Source organism: Lontra canadensis, unplaced genomic scaffold (genome assembly GCF_010015895.1).
Source record: "Lontra canadensis isolate GAN:19392208 unplaced genomic scaffold, GSC_riverotter_1.0 scaffold39, whole genome shotgun sequence".
Taxonomy (NCBI): Eukaryota; Metazoa; Chordata; class Mammalia; order Carnivora; family Mustelidae; genus Lontra; species Lontra canadensis.
The window spans coordinates 14,131,323-14,150,519 of record NW_022631033.1 but is presented as its reverse complement, the minus strand read 5'-3'; the positions used below and the strand labels follow the sequence as shown (position 1 = coordinate 14,150,519).

Genomic DNA, 19,197 nt, shown 5'->3' with positions numbered 1-19,197 from the left:
AGGCCGGGGGAGCGCGTGACTCTCGTCTGCGGTGCCAGGGGTGTGCCTCCCGCAGCCCAGGCTTGGAAGGGGGACGCCCCGGCGCGGGGCCACTGCTCTCGCTTTCTCGTGGTCGCAGACGCCCTCCCGGGGGGCGTCCCGCGGCCGGCGCGATGAGTGCCAACGAGGACCAGGAGGTGAGTCTCCCTGGCTGGACGCCCCTTTCCCCGTGCCGGCGCGGCGCCTCGGCTCCAAGGGAGGCGGCTGAGTCCCCGAGGGCGGGCTGGGACCGGGGGCCGGGACGAGCGGCCCCCCACGTGCCTTCGCCCCTCGAGCGGACAGAGCCTGGCTGGGGTGCCCCAAGTTTCCGGGTGCCCTGCGAGGAGAGGCCAGGCACGCGGCAACGGGAAGGGTCCGCCTCTGCCTCCGCTTCTCCCTGGAGTTTTCAGTTTTGCAAGCCCGGGGGGTGGCCCCACGCCACCTTAATAACAAGGATGAGTGTCCTTGGAAGGCGACCCAGTGCTCTTGCCTCGCCTTCAATCCCCAGTGTTCCTGTTCAGCGCTCCTGTACGGAGTTCAGCCTCTTGCAATCTGATCACCTTAAAATTTTTAAAATCTCCTGGCTGGTAGGGAGAGACTGAGCTGAGTTAGTTAAATTTCCAGTGGAGGAAAATCATGACACTAAGTGTCACCGATTTCTGGCCTTTTTGTTTGGTGGAATCAGTTATCCACCTGGTAGTTGTCCGGTGGAAATGAAGGCTGTTTTGAGCGAACATGTACTGCCTGACTCCTATAGTTTATGCTCAGCGATTTTCTCGTGAAATGCCACTTTGACATTGAATCATGTGATCGGGGTCATCTCTAGGGGAGCCACCTAATGGTGTAATGCGTCCAGATGAGGGGAAGAGTTTTGCAAAGGTAAAGTGGATGCGCTGGGGCTGCCCAGTGAGCATGGGGTAGAATCAGAACTAGAATGCGAGTCTCCTAGCCAAGTAATTCACTCCTCATTTAGAATATGTTTGTTCAAAGTTAGCACTTTTATAAGATAGATGTGATAGAATCCCTGGAATGGAACTTACCATTGGAAGGACCCAAAGGGCAACAAGCTGGTTGATACCTGAAATCGCTTCTAAACTGTTCTTGCCAGGTGACTTTCTAAGTCGAGGCGTGTGGGGTGTATCATGTCATGTTTCTCAAAGTTTGGCCCATGGAACACTGCCTTAGACTCATCCCGGTGGTTGTTAGAAAAACAAGTGCCTGTACTGTACCTCAGATTTACTGGATTGAAGTTCCTGGGGGGCCCAGGGATTTTAACAACAGAATTCCATTCTTCCACACGATTGATTTTCAGAGCTTTGAAATCTGTTTCCTGCCCCGTTTTTTCCGATGCCCTCTGCTCATACGAAATGATTCCTTTTTGCTTTTTCTCCAAATGTCCGTTCTTTTTGTTCCTTGTCTTGGAATTGTGTATTTGTGGACAGATTATAAATTTATTTATGTCCTGTTTTTAAATTGTAGCATCCCCGTTTTCTAGTTAGTTTCTGTCAATTACAGCCCTTTAAGTGCTCTGTGCAAAACAATTTGTCTTTCGTCCTCTACTGTGTTTAGGTATCTAAAGACACGTTCTTCCACTTACCCTATAAAATTTCATCTTGTTAGATGGTTTTTCTAGGACACTTTGAATTCTTATTCAGCCACCAGCATGATTCACTATTCCATCAAATTGTCGTTCATCAGTTTCATAAGCCTGCCTTCAATTTTTGTTCTGTCCTACTCATTAGTTAAAATACAAGAAAGGATTAAGGGTAGGAGGAGTAGCCCAATATTCTGAGTAAGTTGACTCTTTCTAATCTCATCTTGGTTCTTGAATCCAGTTGAACTCCGTATTTTTTTCACGTGAAGGTAACAAGAGAAACCCAGGTAGACCTGGGTTCTGTGCCTTTCCTCAGTGTACCAATCAAGTTATCCTCTCTAACATTTTTGTTTACATTTATCTTGTTTTTCATATGCTTGCCAAGGCTTAGGGACTGCTACTCTTTATTCTTCTCGGCCCCCACAAATCATTTCTTTAATAATCTATTCTAAAATTTTGTCGCCCTTTTAGTTTGTAGCATTCACGATGTGCATCTTTTTAAAAACTAAAGGATGTATCAAAGTACTGTCTTTCTTTGCTTCTCTTCTTCGGGTGCTCTTCGGTAATCACAACAGCCTTTGAGTCTTCTCATTTGTCAGTCCACAGTGTTCTAAGAAATATTTCCAGGCAAGGATTATTAATTACATTTTCTCTTGAAGTCCTTTTTATCCCATCTTGGGTAGATTCTCGTCAAACCTCTTTCTAACCATCATTTTAAGTTCTTTTTGTGATCTGCAGGTGTTTTTTTCAAGTTTCATATCATTCTGTGGGAAGGATTTCAAACATAAATAATACATGTAAATAGTGGGGAAATACTGTGTTTTGTATTTCCCATTTCCAAGTGTAACTCTCTTTCTACCCTAGCCTAGGACACATGATCTAAATTTACTTTAAACTGACTTATTTTCCTCCCGGGTAGAAAGGAGAAGATAAGATATTCTTCACAGGATTGAAGTGAGAATGAGTGAGACAGTGCACTGTAAAATGCTCAGGGGTGCCTGGCACATAACTTTGAAGGAAGTTCAGTATTCACATTGTGTTACTATTTGCACATATATTATATACATTTATTATAAACATCAAAGGCCATAAAAGTAACTAAATTTTACATATTTGAGTGGGCTTGAATCAGAAACTAAACACCCTCTATGTCTAATCCATTTATACCTCTAAACAAAACTCATTTGATACATTTATTTTTTTCCAGATGGAACTGGAAGCTCTGCGTTCCATTTATGAAGGAGACGAAAGTTTCCGGGAGTTAAGTCCAGTTTCCTTTCAATATCGGGTAAGACATGACATGACTAGGAGCCCTTGCTACTTTGCTAGAAAAGATTGAAGGTTGCTGAAAGTGCTTTTATTTTTTTAAATTTAACGGTTTAAATCAATTACCTCTTTGGATTTTCTGAAGCATTTGAATGAAAGCTCATCACCGTGACAATTATTTTTAACTTTGGGGAACAATTCAGAAACTTTTTAAAAACTAAGAGAAACTTGTTTTTATTGTGACAGAATGATCAAGTATTAGAAATGGAAGAAACCTTAGAAATTACATGGTCTTGCCTTCTAACCTTAAAGATCGTGTCTCTCAGTCACAACTTCCCAAGCTTTCCCAGCTGATGCTGACAAATACTAGAATTAAAATCCTGGTTTCTATTCCAAGTCTAGTATTATTTTCCCCACCCTATGATATAGTCAAGAAAAGTTGATAGTTTCCTAATTCTGTATTAACAATATGTGTGAATATTACATATTCTTTAAAAGGGAGTTTGCCCATAACTATTCTCAACATGAAACATCACCAGTATCTTGTTTTGTAAGTAAATAACAGAAACCAGCTCTCCAGATGGTTATAAGCAGCAGTGGTGTGAGAAAGCTTTTTGGTCTAAGACTTAGTTATTCACATCATCATTTCAAATAAATTATGTGATAAGGGATTCTTATATGTCATTATTACAGACTGTTACAGAAGATAAATTATTGTTCACTACTTTCTTTAGAGACTCTCCCGTCTGCTTGGCTCCTTTCAAGCTCAACAGTCCTTACACCACTCGATGGATAAAACAACAAAAAAACTTAATGGCCAGGGTTACCACTGGGGTCAAGTGCTAGGCCCTTCCATATGAATCCAGCTGCCTCCCCAGAGGTCCCCAAGCACTGCCACTTTCCCCTTAGCAAATGGGAGGTTGAGAACTGCCCCATACTTCCCTAAACATCTGTATTAATAAGTGTGGTCACTTGTTGACACAGTATACGGAACGCAGTAGGACATGTGTGTGTCCTACAGGATGGATTCTCCGCTGTGACCGCAGGATGGATCTCAAGGGAATAAAACATGAAGTTTGGAAACCTTGTATATGTTGAGAGCCAGAGGACAAGGGTACAGGTCTGGCTGGGTCCTGGTCAGGCCCTCTCAGTTCCTGTTTAGGGACTGGTTCGGTAACCTCCTAGACCATTCTCGGTGACTAGGTAACTCTAGTTAACCCATTCCTTCGTTGTGAAGGGTTTCCGCATGGGTTTCTCCTACCTATAGAATAGGAATTAAATTCCTCAGCTTGACATTCAGGGCCCCTCTGCTTGGTTCACACTGCCTCTCCAGACTTTCCCCACCACTACTGTCTGTTAGACCCAGTAGCCTGTGGACCATTTCCCTGCATTTTTTAATATTGTGCCCGTGGGCACATCTTTTGCTCTTCCCCTCACCTCACGTCCCTCATCCAACCTACTTCTTCTTTAATGCCTAACTCAGGCTCCTCTGTGACGTATTTGGGCCTCCTCTTCTAGCTCTCCCTTGACTTCAAAGCAGAATTGGCCACTCCCCATTTCTTCGTACTTTGTTCTGTGTCTTTTTTAAACTTTTATTCATGCTGCAGTTTCGTGAGTTACCTAAATCTCTGCTCCCCTTGAAGACAGGAATGGTCTTATTTCTATTTTTGTATTTTCTGTACCTTGCACTGTACGGGGCACAGGACCCCCCGCTTCTACACACACCTTGAGTAAGGACTTAGTAGACTGCATAGAGCAAGTAACTTGTCACTTTTTCATTATGTCTGTATTTGAAACACAAGCATAAACCGATGAGGTCATCAACTTACATAGATATAGATCAACAGGTCCCTAAGATTATTTGACATAATTTCTAAGCCTCACCTTATATTGGTGTGTCTTGTTGATGCTGAGGGGAAGGGAATAAAAATTAGCGGTCAGAGAGTAAAGGGCAAGTAACAGTTTGGGGTGAAAAATTTTTTAATCTGTTACTATTGTCTAAAAATAAATAGAAAAAGCAGCACATATACTAAAAATATTACAGAGGAGATTGGCATAGCCCTTTGCAAGGATGAGATGCTGACTCATGAATCATTCCATAATTTTATTAGAAAAATCACCATTTTGCAACCACCAACATGATGATCATTTCAGGCAAGGCTCATTAATGGATGTTAAAACCTTCGAAAAGTTGTGGGGAAAGCAAAAGAAATAGAAAAGACATCTTTAAGTTATTCAGGTGAAGGGAGTCAAAAGTTACAAACTTCTAGCTATAAAATAAAATGAGGGACTCATGGTGACTGTAGTTAGTAACATCGTATCGCATATTTGAAGGTTGCACAGAGAGTAGATCTTGAAAGTTCTCACCTAGCCTAAGGCACTCCTGAACCTTATCTCTTTACCTTTCCCTTTTTTTCTCTAAATTTTACATTTCCTTTTCTGGTCTTGGGATTGTGCTAAAGTATATCAATCCCTCGTTCTTAAGGCCTCGTCTGATTTGGCAATTGGAAAACGTAGGGCGAAGATTAGGCCTTTCAAGTTTGTGGATTGTTATTTTTGTCCATTCTCTTCCTTTACCCCACAGTTGATATGTTATCTTTGTCCTCAGAAAGCTTTGATGGAAACAAAAATTTATATTAGACAGTCTTGATACTGGAAAAAGCCAGAGGGCTGGTTGGAGAGAAAGGTTGTGGACATCAAGTCACATTATGACTATGCCCCTCAACCCCTGGCAGGCCTCAGCCCGTACCCCTGAACTTTCCAGAATACAATGTTTCTGATCTGATTATAAGCATCGGCAGTAATTCATCATTTTCAAAGTCATAATTAAATAAATATTCTGTCTTTGTGTCACTTTCTACAAGCCTAAGATTTCCCTTTTCTTCAGATAGGTGAAAATGGTGATCCCAAAGCCTTCTTAATAGAGATTTCCTGGACAGAAACATATCCCCAAACACCTCCAATTATATCTATGAACGCTTTTTTTAACAACACCATGTGAGTAGTGTTCCGTTTTCATTGTTTTTTGTAACACTGTCGCTCACTTTTCTCTCAGCCATGTATTTCTTGTGCATTATAGATCGTCAGCTGTAAAGCAGAGCATATTAGCCAAGTTACAGGAAGCCGTGGAGGTCAATCTTGGGACCGCCATGACCTACACGTTGTTTGAATATGCCAAGGACAATAAAGACCAGTTCATGGAGAATCACCAGCCTGTGAATTCTACGGTGAGCTCATGCTTCGTTTTGTTCACTCTCCTACTAATTCGTCCTTACTAGTTAGTAGTTTTTTTTTTTTTAATTGAAAGATTTCGTGTTAGACTGAAAATGAGTTAGGGGCACCTGGGTGGCTCAGTCGGGGTTAAGTGTCTGCTTTCGGTTTAGGTCATGATCCCAGAGTCCTGGGATCGAACCCTGCTTCGGCTGTCTGCTCAGCAGGGAGCCTGCTTCCCGCTTTCCCTCTGCCTCTCCCCAGCTCATGCTTTCTCTCACTCTCTCAAATAAATAAATAAAATCTTTAAAAATAAAGAAATAAATAAAACAAGTTACATCTGAGTTAAGTAAGAATAGTGAATTTAAGGTTTCTCAGTGCCTATTTAACTTTAAAAATGAAATCATATCCTATAGATCTTACCCTTCCTGTGAGACTAGAATACTTCCTGTGCCCACCACAACTGAGGTGCTGTTGAACCAAATATTTGTTTAAATATATTAACCATATTTGACGTCTCCATAAAGCTCAGATGGAGGATTTCTTACGTGGTGCCCAAATACGTTGGAAATTGCTTTCTTCAGGAGCCTTCTTTAGCTGGGAATAGTCTTGTCCCAGTTCACTCTGAACGTGCAAGCTTCAAGAGACTTCATTCTAGAAGGATTTTAGGAAATCATCACCTTTTATGCCACAGGCATCTCTTTTTAGAACCCTTTGCACCCAGTCCTGTGCCGAGAGACTTTCCAAGGCCAGAGTCCGTTGAGTTCTGTGAAGCAGGCCGGCGGCTTCCTGACAGCGAAGGCTCTGGGTCTTCTACCTGAGCAGCTCTGGCTGCCGCATTCCTGACGCCACAGAAGTGTCCTGAGGGCAGCTCTTGGGCGGGAGAAAGAGCCGGGGAACTGCAGGCCTCACCAGGCGGCCCTGAAAACCCTCACTGCTCCTCGCTGCACCACTGACCGTGAGACTTTGTTTTGGTCAGGGCAGGGGCCGCTGTCTTACCCTCACCGTGCTCAGTTTCTTCTTCTGTCCAGCGGGGATATGGTAGCTTCTGCCTCGTAAGAGTCTAGTAAGGGTCAGACAAGGGTGTACAACATTTATAGCAATGCTTGGCACCTAGTAAGAATTTCAAATTTTGCCTATCACACTCTGATTACGTGAATCCAAATTAAAATATTTTTCTTTTTCTTTTTTTTTAAAGATTTTATTTATTTATTGGGTGGGGAGGAGCAGAGGGAAGGGGAGAGATAATCTCAAGCAGACTCTGCTGTAAGCATGGAGCCCGACGCAGGGCTCGATCTCACAGCCCTGAGATTGTGACCTGAGCCAAAATCAGTGGTCACACACTGAACCAACTGAGCCACCCAGGCGCCCCCAAAATATTTTTCTTCATTCATGAAGATTTTCTTCATTTCTTCAGAGAATCAGGGTTTTCTAGGTAGGCACATGTGATTTTTCTAAAGACATACTTAAATTTCCAAATAAAGCAAATGAACTGAATTATAAAATTACCTTAGAACTTCAGAGCCTCAACATAATGCTGGTATCGGGTCTTATTTCTCAGAGGCTTGGTTATAACAATGGAACTAACATCATGTAAGTCCCTCTATGGGAACGTTTAGAAGAATGAAAGCAATGTACGAATGGCACCTGATCTAATAAATGGATATTATAATGCAGGATTATTTTACTTTACAGATCTAATTCAGTAAGTTTTAAGGCATTAGTACAGGAATTATTTGCTTTTTTCTAGATACCCATAAGCAGTATCATCTCCGTTGAAACTCCTAATACAGCCCCATCAAGTAAGAAAAAAGAGAAAAAAGAACAGCTTTCAAAAGCCCAGAAACGTAAGCTGGCAGATAAAACAGGTTTGTGTTTATTTTTTTTTAATAACAGAAATGTGTTGCTTTTTAGTGTGATGTGAGTGCTTAATAAGTATATTTCGATTTCGAGGAGTAGTTCTCTGTTCTTCATTCTTGGAACACTTGGATCAGACACTGTCTTAGGTCACAGATGTATATGGAAAATATTTACCACTACTTCACTGCAAGAGCTCACCATTTGAGGAGAAGGTAAGTGAGTGGCAGTAAAACTATAAATGAGTCTAAAACTATAAATGAGTCTCGAGGGTGAGAAACAGAATAGCATACAAAAGTGTGTCCTACCTTCTATTGTTTCTGTCATGTCTGGGACTTTCCTGTTTGGTTACCTCTCTGGCAGATAAGTGCATTACTAAAAATTCTTTGAACTATAGCTTTCATTTGAAATGAAGTCTGCTATACCATTAGGTCTTAGCACAATAAATAATATACTGTTTTTGTCTGTTGATTTATTTAAATAATTTGCATAAGATTTAAGAATAGAATTTCTGTGTTCTAAACCAGAGTCATTTTGTGGACCTTTAGAAGAGAATTATAAATTCCACCTCATATCACCAATAATATTTGATCTCTTTGTTTTTGCAAATTGGTATCGATCTGTCAACTTTTTTTTCCAATTGAGGAAATGTATATATTTATATACTTATACACAAGTGTGTCCATGTATACTGTTGTCTGTACCTCTGTGTGTGTGTGTGTGTGTGTGTGTATTCTTGGTATAAGGTTACAAGTTGTCCTTTATTGAAAAGAACTGACTCTTACTTTGGTGAGGAAGTTTAAAATAATGCCCTTTTATAAAGTGATGGCAGGTTTTTTGTTTTTGTTTTGTTTAACGTCCTGTGTGGCAGAACAAAAAGATAGCAACCTTTGTTGGCCCTCAGAACACATTTTTGAAGTCATAATGGTTTGTGAAATAACAAATCTGGGGCTCTGTTATACCTAACATTAAAGCATGAACAACCAAAGCACTGAATTGTTAGTCATTGCAATCTCTTTTCTAGGATGTTGGTTAATTTCTTTGTTAATGCTGTAGCATTTCTGTCCATTAGTTCATTACCTGTCGCTTTCATACATAGTGACCTGATTATTCCCTTTCATTACTGTTTCCGCACCTCCATCTCTTTTGATGATGCCCACCTGAAAGGCATTATCTTTCTGTAGTTATGGTACAGGAGTTAGTGACTTGGAACTTGCATTTTAAATAAAACTTAGCATGGGTAAGTTTTCATTAATAAAATTGGTGATCTGCCCCCATACCCCTTACAACCAATAAATAGTCAGATAAGATTCTTACAAGCATAAAGGACAAGAGAGCCATTAGCATCTAAGATTGAGGTCCAGTAATACTGCTTCTGTCCTATAAGAAATCAGGAGGTTAGTTTCTGTTTCCCTTGTGTAAAATTAATCTATTTGTTTTGAATGCAAATTTTGATGATTTCATAAAATGAGATGTATATAGCCATATCAAGCATAAAGGAAGTCACGTCTTTTTAAACTAAAACACTTAATATTTATTAAACTATTCTTTAAGTTTGAATATTCTATTACAAGAACAAAATCACTTTGTAAACTATGAATTTTTTATGTAAAGTTTCAGCTTCTTTTCAAGCACTCCCAGCAGATTAAAGACCTATCAGATTAAACAATGTTCGGTTAAATAATGAACTTTTTATCAGACTACAAAAGTTAATAAATAAGTTGACTAGGCCTCCTCTTCGTCTGGAAGGCAGACATTGGTTTATAAGGGCTCTTGTATTGAGCCTAGCTTCGGAGTTTAAAAACCCTCACAAAGCAGTAAAGTAACACAACTCACTTAAATCAGCCGTGACTTTATAAAAAGGGTAGCATTGTACAAGTGCATGAAACTAGTAAGTTGATTAGCTCCTCTTCCTGGCATTTCCAACTCACCTCTTTTTATCTTAATATCACAGTTTTGTCTTGAACGGAAATGGGATAAATGTGAGAAGGGAGTATGTCTAAATTACTTTGCAGATATGCTGAGAATGGTGCTTTCAGTTCACAATGATGATAAACTAGTTTTCCAGCTTAATAATACGTGATTTAAAATTTTAGTCTATTTGTTGTGTAGAGTGATGTATAAAAGCTTATCTGTTAGAGTATTCATTGCTTTAAAAATTACTGCCTGGTCCTAGAAATAAAGTTACTATTTTTGTCCTGTAGATCACAAAGGAGAACTTCCTCGAGGATGGAACTGGGTTGATGTGGTGAAGGTATATAATACTTACATTCTGGGCTTTGAAACATTGTTATTGGTCTACCATCAAATAATGAAATTTGTTATCTTCCATTTTTTTCTCCCCACCCCCCCGCAACCTTTGAATTTTACTGGAATGGCTGTTTCCTTTTTTGCTTTAGCATGTAAGTATTTTTGAAGTATCTTTCATGTTCTTTTCTTTCCTACACCTTCAGTTTTAGATTTTCTTTTTTTCTTTTTATTTATTTTTTAAAAGATTTTATTTATTTATTTGACAGAGATCACAAGTAGGCAGAGAGGCAGGCAGAGAGAGCGAGAGGGGGAAGCAGTCTCCCTGCTGAGCAGAGAGCCTGATGCGGGGCTCGATCCCAGAACTCTGGGATCATGACCTGAGCCAAAGGCAGACCCTTAACCCACTGAGCCACCCAGGTGCCCCTAGATTTTCTTTTTCTGAATAATGGAAAAATCTGTAGAACTAAGCTATAAGTACCATAAAGTCTGACTGTTTATGTAAGTACATGTGAAGAACAAACACACCTAACTCTGACTGTGGATTGGCAGTAGTGTGGAAACAAAAAACAAGCCATCGAAAGAAATGCTTTGATTTCTTAGTAGAAGTTCGTATTTTTTTTTAAAGATTTTATTTATTTATTTGACAGACCGAGATCACAAGTAGGCAGAGAGGCAGGCAGAGAGAGAGGAGGAAGCAGGCTCCCTGCTGAGCAGAGAGCCTGATGTGGGGCTCGATCCCAGGACCCTGAGATCATGACCTGAGCTGAAGGCAGAGGCCTTAACCCATTGAGCCACCCAGGTGCCCCCGTATTTTTTTTTTTACGGGCAAACCCTAGATGGAGCTTCCCATCATCGTCGAGAAGGATTTTCTGTTTTTCCTATTTAGAATTGTTTCTGTTTCGCGTTGAAGTTTTTTTTGCCGACTTCTCTTAGTATTTTTCTTTTCCAGTATATTAAAGTGATGTTCAGTTAATCCTCTTTGTAGGACTTCATGAGATGAGTTTTGCATGCCAACTAGTGCCACTACTGCTGTGAGAAGATGTGATCCAAGGGTAGTTAAAGATTAGGATTTTAGTGGGGACCTAGAAATACGGGTAATTATAAGCAGTATATTCTCAGAGTTCATTTGAAAGTCAGCTGTTAGGGTCATGGGGTACCTTTGCTCTAGAAACTGCTTAAAATAATCTTTGTGTCTAGTACAAAAATATTACCTGGGAATAGGGTGGGGTGAGCTGCCGTCGGAATAAAGAAGCAGTATTTCTGGTCCTCCTCCTGGGAAAGGGGCTGAGCGCACATGAGATGTCTGTGTGGGTGCGGCTTCTCCCTCCGTCTCTCATTTACTTTACCCAGGCCCCGCCTCCACGGATGCCTGATGGACACTTCATGTTGTCCCAGCTGTGCTTGTATTTACCTCACCAGCCAAGTCGTTTCACTCCTTAAAATGCTTCAGGCTTCAGGGACGCCTGCATGGCTTAGTCCTTAAGCATCTGCCTTCTGCTTGGGCTGTGATCCCATGGTCCTGGGATCGAGCCCTGCATCAGGCTCCCCGCTCAGCGGGAAGACCTCTTCTCCCTCTCCCACTCACCCTGCTTCTGTTCCCTCTCTTGACGTGTCTTTCTCTGTCAAATAAATAAATAAAATCTTTAAAAAAAAGAATGCTTCAAACTTCAGAATGAGAGTGCATCCTTTGCATGAAGTAGCCTGCAGCAGAAATTGGGCTCAGAAATATTCTGATTAATCCACAGGTGTTAGTGCTCCTCCTTCCCTAGCTCCAGAAATTTAGTTTCTCATTTGTTTTTCATAGAGTCTTTGTTAAGGAGCCTTGAAATTAGAATTTCTTGAAATTAGAATTTCAAGAAATATAAATGAAATAAAGATTTAAATAATCCAGTAATCTCGAGAAATAGACAAAGATATCTTTAAGAGGGAAGTTATCACGTAGATGTGGTCTGGACTCAGAGTCTGTTACCTTAAACTAGTAGTTTCCAAATGTGATCTTGGGATCCCTGGGAGGTCCTGGGGCCCTCTGGGTGTCAACAAGGTCAAAACTATTTACATCACAATGTTAAGATATTGTTGGCCTTTTTTTCCTCATTCTCACAAGTGGATTGTGGTGTTTACCAGAGGCCCCATGAAAAGTGATGACGCCATCACTAATACTCTTCTCTTAGAGCATTAATAGAATGTGTGCTTTTATATTGTGTTTTCCAGAATTTTCTAAGATAATGAGTAGGTTTAGAATCTAAGTATGTGCATTTTTATATTAACTCTGTTTGTTCTTAGTCCTGGTACTGTGTTTTTGTTTGCTGTTTCCTGTTATACCTGCCTTACTATAGAAGCAGATTTGTGAAAACCCAGCGGTCTCCTGTTGAGCTCAGTAACAAAGAAGTTTGCAAAAATGTAAAACAATACTATTCTTCGCATCAAGTCCTATTAGTTTGTTTTAGAAAACACAGCTTTTCGTTTAAGAAATGTTGTTCAGTGATTACAGAATGGGTTTACTGTTATTTTTATTTTTACATGAATTAAATTCTTCAATTTTAATTTCAAGCACTGCAGGTATAACATACACTTAAAAGAAAGCTCTTTAAGATCCTCAAAGTGGGAAGAGGAGCTGAGGCCACAATGTTAGAACTGCTAGAAACTTAGCAGTTTCTACTTTTCCCAGCTTCCCACATTCTCTGGGGTTCTCAGGGCTTGGGTTCAATGGGGATTTCTTGGTGGCTCAGTCTTTATTCTGGTCAGAATTGTCTGTGTATTCTTTGGGAACTCTCCTCGCCCCATTTGCTAAATTCTGTAGATTTTTATCAGAAAAGGCTTGCAATTTAAGATTTTTATTGCATTTTTTAAACTGTATTTAATTTATGTGGGTTTTTTTGACCACAATTTTTAAAATTTTTGGAGACTTTATTTGTGAAAATAATAGAAGAATGTCATTCATTTTGTAAATGGCATCTTTTGTGTATTCTTGGTTCCAATTTATTTCTTGGAAAGCTTCGAGGGATTTTTTTCCCCTCCTTGTTCTGTTGAGGTTGTGCGGTTTTTTTGTTTTGGTTTTTTTGTTGTTGTTGTTGTTAAGATTTTATTTATTTATTTGACAGACAGAGATCACAAGTAGGCAGAGAGGCAGGCAGAGAAAGAGAGAGAAGGAAGCAGGATTCCTGCTGAGCAGAGAGCCCGATGTGGGGCTGGATCCCAGGACCCTGAGATCATGACCTGAGCGGAAGGCAGAGGCTTTACCCACTGAGCTACCCAGGCGCCTCGAGGTTGTGTTTTTAAAGAATCCTTTTTAAAGTAGCTGAGCCTAAAGTTGACAAGTAGTTAAATATGCTGAATGCAGTAAATGGTGTTAAGTTACACAAACCTTGTTGCCTGTCGCTCTATCAACTGTAAGTATTTATTTGTCATAGTAAGTAAAAACAGTGAATTCAAATAACATGATAGCTTAATCTTGTTGATGATGTCTTTTTTCTTTTTTTTATAGTTAAGCAAAACTGGCTCTAAAGAAGACGAATAATTTTTGGAATTGAAGACAAGGGAAGAACATCCTTTAAGAAGGAAACTGGGTTCAAAATCCTTCATTATTACTCTTTTCTGGTATTGAGGTGGCTTTTTATAAAACAATTTTTTTGTATGTTTCTTATGTAAAAAAAAAAAAACGTTTTAAGCTGAAAGTTCATGAAAAGATCTGGTTGTATTATTTTCACAAACTTGCCTTAATAAAAGGTGAAATGTTACCATTTAGTATACTTTCTGAAGATGGTTGATCTTTGTAAATGGACAAAATGGGAAATAATAAATAATCAATGTGAATTTATATGATCTTACTCCAGTGGATGTGCTATTTTTTAAAGGAGTAGGAAGCCCTTTTGAAACTCTCATCCCAGTGGATCAGAATACTGAGTAAACAGTTGCTCTGTGGCGTGATCCATTTTAATGGACTTCTCGTCTTAATCAAGTCTTCATCCCTCCTTTCTCTTAATTACTGAAGCATAAATTGCTCCAGAGAAATTTAAATACTAATATTTGAACTTATTACATAATATTCTTTGTAGTTCCTTTTTATTTTTCAAGGGTGACCTGCTTCTTTCTTTTTAGTAAGTGAGTATCCGTTCATACTCCTCTCTTCCTTTGGGTCATGACGTTTGACCTTGAGAGTTTTCGGCCATATGCGGAATAGGGGAATATAAAATAAATCTGCCAAATACATTCAGAAGCATTTGCGTAGAAGCGCTGGTTCCCACCGAAAACATTTCTCTTTGCTGCATATACCAAGATGGGAGTAAAAGATGCCTTAATATTTAATTTTTGTATTGTTGGGAGACAGTGGTTTTAATAAATTCCTGTTTCTCTGCCACTGTGTGTTTTTGGTTCTCTCGCAACAGGTCTCCTAAATGGTTTAACATAAAACCACCTTTCAGGTCTTGTTTCTTTTCAAGTAGCCATGTGGATTTCTCAGGCTGAACATCTGTTTTCATAGTAATAAACGTAGAAGCGTTTCAAATGCTGAATCATAGTACAAGCTTGATTATACTTTTAATCACGAGTAGGGTAACTGTTAGTGACATGTAACCAAGAAGTCACTGATGTGTTGTGTGACTTACAGTGACTGCATTTGCTCCCTGGCTGGAGAACCCTGAGAACTGCTGCTGGTTCTAGAAGGGTAGACTGTTGGTTCCTGCAGTTACACCTGTGCAGCTCGGGTCTGACTTTTCAAAGAATAATGAACTTCTAAAGACATGTCCTTAGCATTAGAGCAGTTTAAATTGTATGCGTGGCTTTTACTGGGCTAATATTAGGCTCAGTTAAATGGTTGGAATTACACAGTAAATACAATTATGGTAAAGAAGTGTAATCTGGTTTTCAAAAGCTAAATCACATTTTATATCTTGAACTAATAGAAGCATTACAATTCAAGACCACCGGAATACGCCAACTTTCGTTTTTGGGGTTGTGTACGTGGTTTTTGTTGTGTTGATTTGTTTGCTTGTTTTTAAAGAAACTGAAACTACAGATCTGCTCGTGAAACAAATTGTGTTTTGCTCTGAAGATTGAAGTTGTTCAGGCTTACTGTGGTTCAAAGATGACAAAGAATAATGCTAGTTAAATGCCAATGAACTATTTTTACTCTTTTTTATATGAAATGTACAAATTTGGGGGGTGATGGTGGCAGCGGGGCCTCTGACCACCTTCTATAAAACACTGGAACATTCTCATCTGTTCTATCACCGTCTGTTCAACAGTCCCAGCATATTTTTTCCGAGTCTGTCTACCTAAAATTGTATGGAATGGCATAAATAATGAGCAATAAAACCAGAATTATATACAGTGGCTTCTCTGTGTTTTATTTCAAGTTGATAGAGAATTGTTGATTTTACAGATTTGCACAGACTTATGGTGTAAGGTGCACCCTCCTACTAGAAACTGTTCAAAATGTTGGATTGAGAAAGAATTGTTTCATGAGTTGACAAGAAGCTAAGGGATACCCAGTCTTAAAAAATTTTTTTTTGAATATTTTTTTGGATTGATTTATTTGAGAGAGAGCGTGAGCACAGGCTTGGGGAAGCAGAGGGAGAAGCAGGCTCCCCACCGAGCAGGGAGCCCCATGTGGGACTCCATCCTAAGACCCTGGGATCAGGACCTGAGCCGAAGGCAGACGCTCAACTGACCGAGCCACCCAGGCGTGGCTTTATTTAAAAAGCCTTTATTTAAAACCCACCTTTATTTAAAAAGAATAAATTTAGAAATCATGCTACATAATAACAGATTTGTTTTGTCATTGGTTAGTACGCAGAATAAAAACATAACGAGGTATTATCTGGTAGGGGTTATCTGGTAATCTGGGATTCTAAATTCAGTGTTTCCAATTATGTGACAAAATAATAAGGAATTGGTCAATGATCTGAAGATGTTTTGTGTGTGGGATCCATTAGTGAAGAAACTCACTGAGGGTCTTTTTTTTTTTCTAAGATTTTATTTATTTGACCGAGGGAGAGAGAGAGGGGGAACACAAGCTAGAGGGAGTGGGAGAGGGAGAAGCAGGCTTCACGCCAAGCAGGGAACCTGATGTGGGGGCTCGTTCCCAGGACCCTGCGATCATGACCTGAGCCGAAGCCAGATGCTTCACGACTGAGCCACCCAGGTACCCCTCACTGAGGGTCTTTAACAGAAATTTTCCTGATGGAATGGAAGAGAACAAAATTCAACAGAAAATACCAGTGCATATCACATGTCGTAAGGGTCTTTGCGTGCATGTGACCATTGTTTTTGGTTTGGGGTATGTATGTGCAGTACTGTATAAAATTTATTTCTTAAAGATACTCATGGTGAAAAAGTATGAAAAGCACTGATCAGAGCATATGCCTTCGGCTCAGGTCATGATCCCGGCGTCCTGGGATCAAGCCCCACATGGGGCTCCCTGCTCCGGGGGGGAATCTACTGTCTCCCTCTCACTCTCCCTCTGTGTTCTCCCACTCTCTCTCTTTCTCTCTCTCAAATAAATAAAATGTTTTAAAAATTTTTTAGGAAATTTTTAATAATTTTTTAAAACTTTGCATCCAGTGACACATAATGTGACATTCTTTTCAAGCGTACAGCGTGGCGATCATCGTGTGCGCTGTGCGGGCTTTACTGTCCACATGACAGCCTCGGTAACAACTACAACAGCTTTAACTTCTGACCGATAGAACCAATCATAAGAAAATACATCCTATTCTCCCATTCCTCGAGAAAGAATCATTTTCTTCCTGGGCTTCCCATATAAATCTAGTCTCTAAAATAAATTGTTGTCAGCAGCTGATGGGGGTGAGAAAACAGGAAATGCCCCCCCTCGTCTGTTCCTCCCCATTTGTGGCTGCGGGCTCCTGGGAAGTTGGACGTACTCTCACGGGTCTCCCTGCGGCCTTCTGGAGCATTCCTTTTCCATGGCCCCCACAAAGCTTTGACCTGTTGGGACACTATTTTTGGTATTTTAGGCAATAAGCCATCTCCGTGTCCCATTTTGCCCTTTCCTTAACAAAGGAGATTATAATTTAGAAAAGGAAACTTCACACAGGGGGAAAAACACACATGAAAATATTTCTTGCTTCACAGTTGAGGGGCTGGAAATGAACCTTGAACATTGTCCCATGATGACAGTTTTTCAAGCACAGAATGGTGAGAAGAAAGGTTTGCATTTAATGCCTGAAATTGCAGAAAGATCGGTCGGTCTGACCATGCAGATTTCCAAGGGGAGACTGTTCTTCTCCCAAGGGCAGTGCTCTTCTGAGTCACCTGAGGACCCACCTTCTTTGTAAAGGCACATCTTCAGGCTTGGACTCGGGGTCCTGCAGCATGTGAATCCCGCTGAGGTTTCAGTGGAAGCGAACACTTCATAAATTCCTACATTCGTTTCACGATGTGTTTTCTGTTCTTAAAAATCACACTTGGAGCGCCCGGGTGGTTCAGCGGTTATTAAGCATCTACCTTCTGCTCAGGTCTTGATCCCAGGGTCCTGGGATCAAGTCCTGCATCCAGCTGTCTGCTGGGCGGGGAGCCTGCTTCTCCCTCTCCCTCTGCTGTTCCTTCTGCTTCTCTCTCGATCACAATCTCTCTCTCTCAAAAAAGTAAATAAAATCTTAAAAAAAAAAATCACACTTGTTTCCAATTCTACCTAATAATGATTTTTTTAAACATGAAAGTGCAAGAAACGAAATGCTGTTGAAACCTTTCTCTCCTTTCTCATCTCTGTGTCTCCGAAGATCACAAAATCTAGACTTTGTCAGTTTGCTGTTTCACTGGCTGAATGTTGAATACACAGAACTAAATATTCCTTACCTTCCAGGCGCTGCTCAAAGATAAAAATTTAAATCGATGGGTGTTATTTAGAATCATGATAACTGAGAAATCACGGAGTTTCGTTATAAGAATGTCCATCCATCTGCTAAAAGAAAAGCATAACTCCCACTACATGCTGACAAAAGCCATCTGTTAAGATTTTCCCTTAGTTTCTATGTTTTTCCTTTGGATGTCAGTGGTTTAAAATTCTTGATTAATTTTTCATTTTTATCAAAGTCGCACATATACTTTGAGAAGTCAGATAGTTCCACAAGGCTTTCAATGTAAAAGGTAATCCTCCCTTACCACACCCCTGCTATCCCAATTCCCACTCCGTGTAAGTAACTGCTTTCAACAATTTTTAGCTCACACTGGCCCATGGGACCCGGGTCTGTGGTCTCCTGCTGCCTGTAACTGCAGCTCCAAGACTGGCCGCCATGTTCCTTGCCTTGGAGGCTCTCCTCTGGCTCTTGCCTCTTCCTGGGACTCTCCCCTCAAACAGTCACATGGTCAGCTCATTCACCTTCAGATCTGTGCTCCAAGTCTGTTTTTCGGCTTTGAGCAAAGTAGGAAGCCTCTAGAAGTCCCCGCCTCCCCACCTGCCCCAGCTTTATTGAGATATAATTGGCCCACAACATGGTGCAAGTTTTAAGGCACAATACGATGATCTGAGACACTTATCTATTGCAAAATGATTACCTCATATGGTCACTTAACACCTCCACCAATGCACATCATTATGTGTGTGTGTGTTTGGTGAGAACATTTAGGATCTACTCACTCGGTAACTTTCAAGTACTCCATGCGGTATTGTTAACCATAGTTAACCAGGCTGTACCTCAGACCCTCAGAACCTGCTCATCTTATAGCCGGAAGTTTGTACCCTTTGGCCAACACCCTGCATCCCCTCAAACCCCACCCCCAGGCCCCAGCAACCACCAATCTATTTCCTGTTTCTGTGAGGTCAGCTTTCTCAGATTCTGTGTACAAGTGAGATCATACAGTACTTGCTTTTTCTTTTTCTGACTTTCCTCACTTAGCATAATGCCCTCCGGGTCAATCCATGTTGTTCCAAATGGCAGGATTTCCTTTTTTGTGGCTGAATAGTATTCCATTGGGCAAAGGGTTTGGAACAGAGGAGTGGGGTGATCTGACTTATGTTCGAATGGTTTGTTCTAGCTTCTGGG

The 19,197-nt window shown here is 40.5% G+C and overlaps 1 protein-coding gene across 2 annotated transcripts; it reads left to right on the top strand.

The window, feature by feature from the left end:
- Positions 1-4: 4 nt before the first annotated feature.
- RWDD4 (RWD domain containing 4) lies at positions 5-14,299 on the top strand. Of its 2 annotated transcripts, XM_032869871.1 has the most exons (9): positions 5-176; positions 2,820-2,900; positions 5,766-5,875; positions 5,958-6,105; positions 7,839-7,956; positions 10,150-10,199; positions 10,345-10,347; positions 12,532-12,595; positions 13,680-14,299. In XM_032869871.1, exons 1-8 carry the CDS (start codon positions 153-155, stop codon positions 12,565-12,567), a joined length of 570 nt encoding a protein of 189 aa, XP_032725762.1. In that variant the 5' UTR covers positions 5-152; the 3' UTR covers positions 12,568-12,595; positions 13,680-14,299. The 2 variants fall into 2 exon arrangements, with proteins under 2 accessions (XP_032725762.1, XP_032725763.1); XM_032869872.1 differs by lacking the exon at positions 12,532-12,595.
- Positions 14,300-19,197: the final 4,898 nt, after the last annotated feature.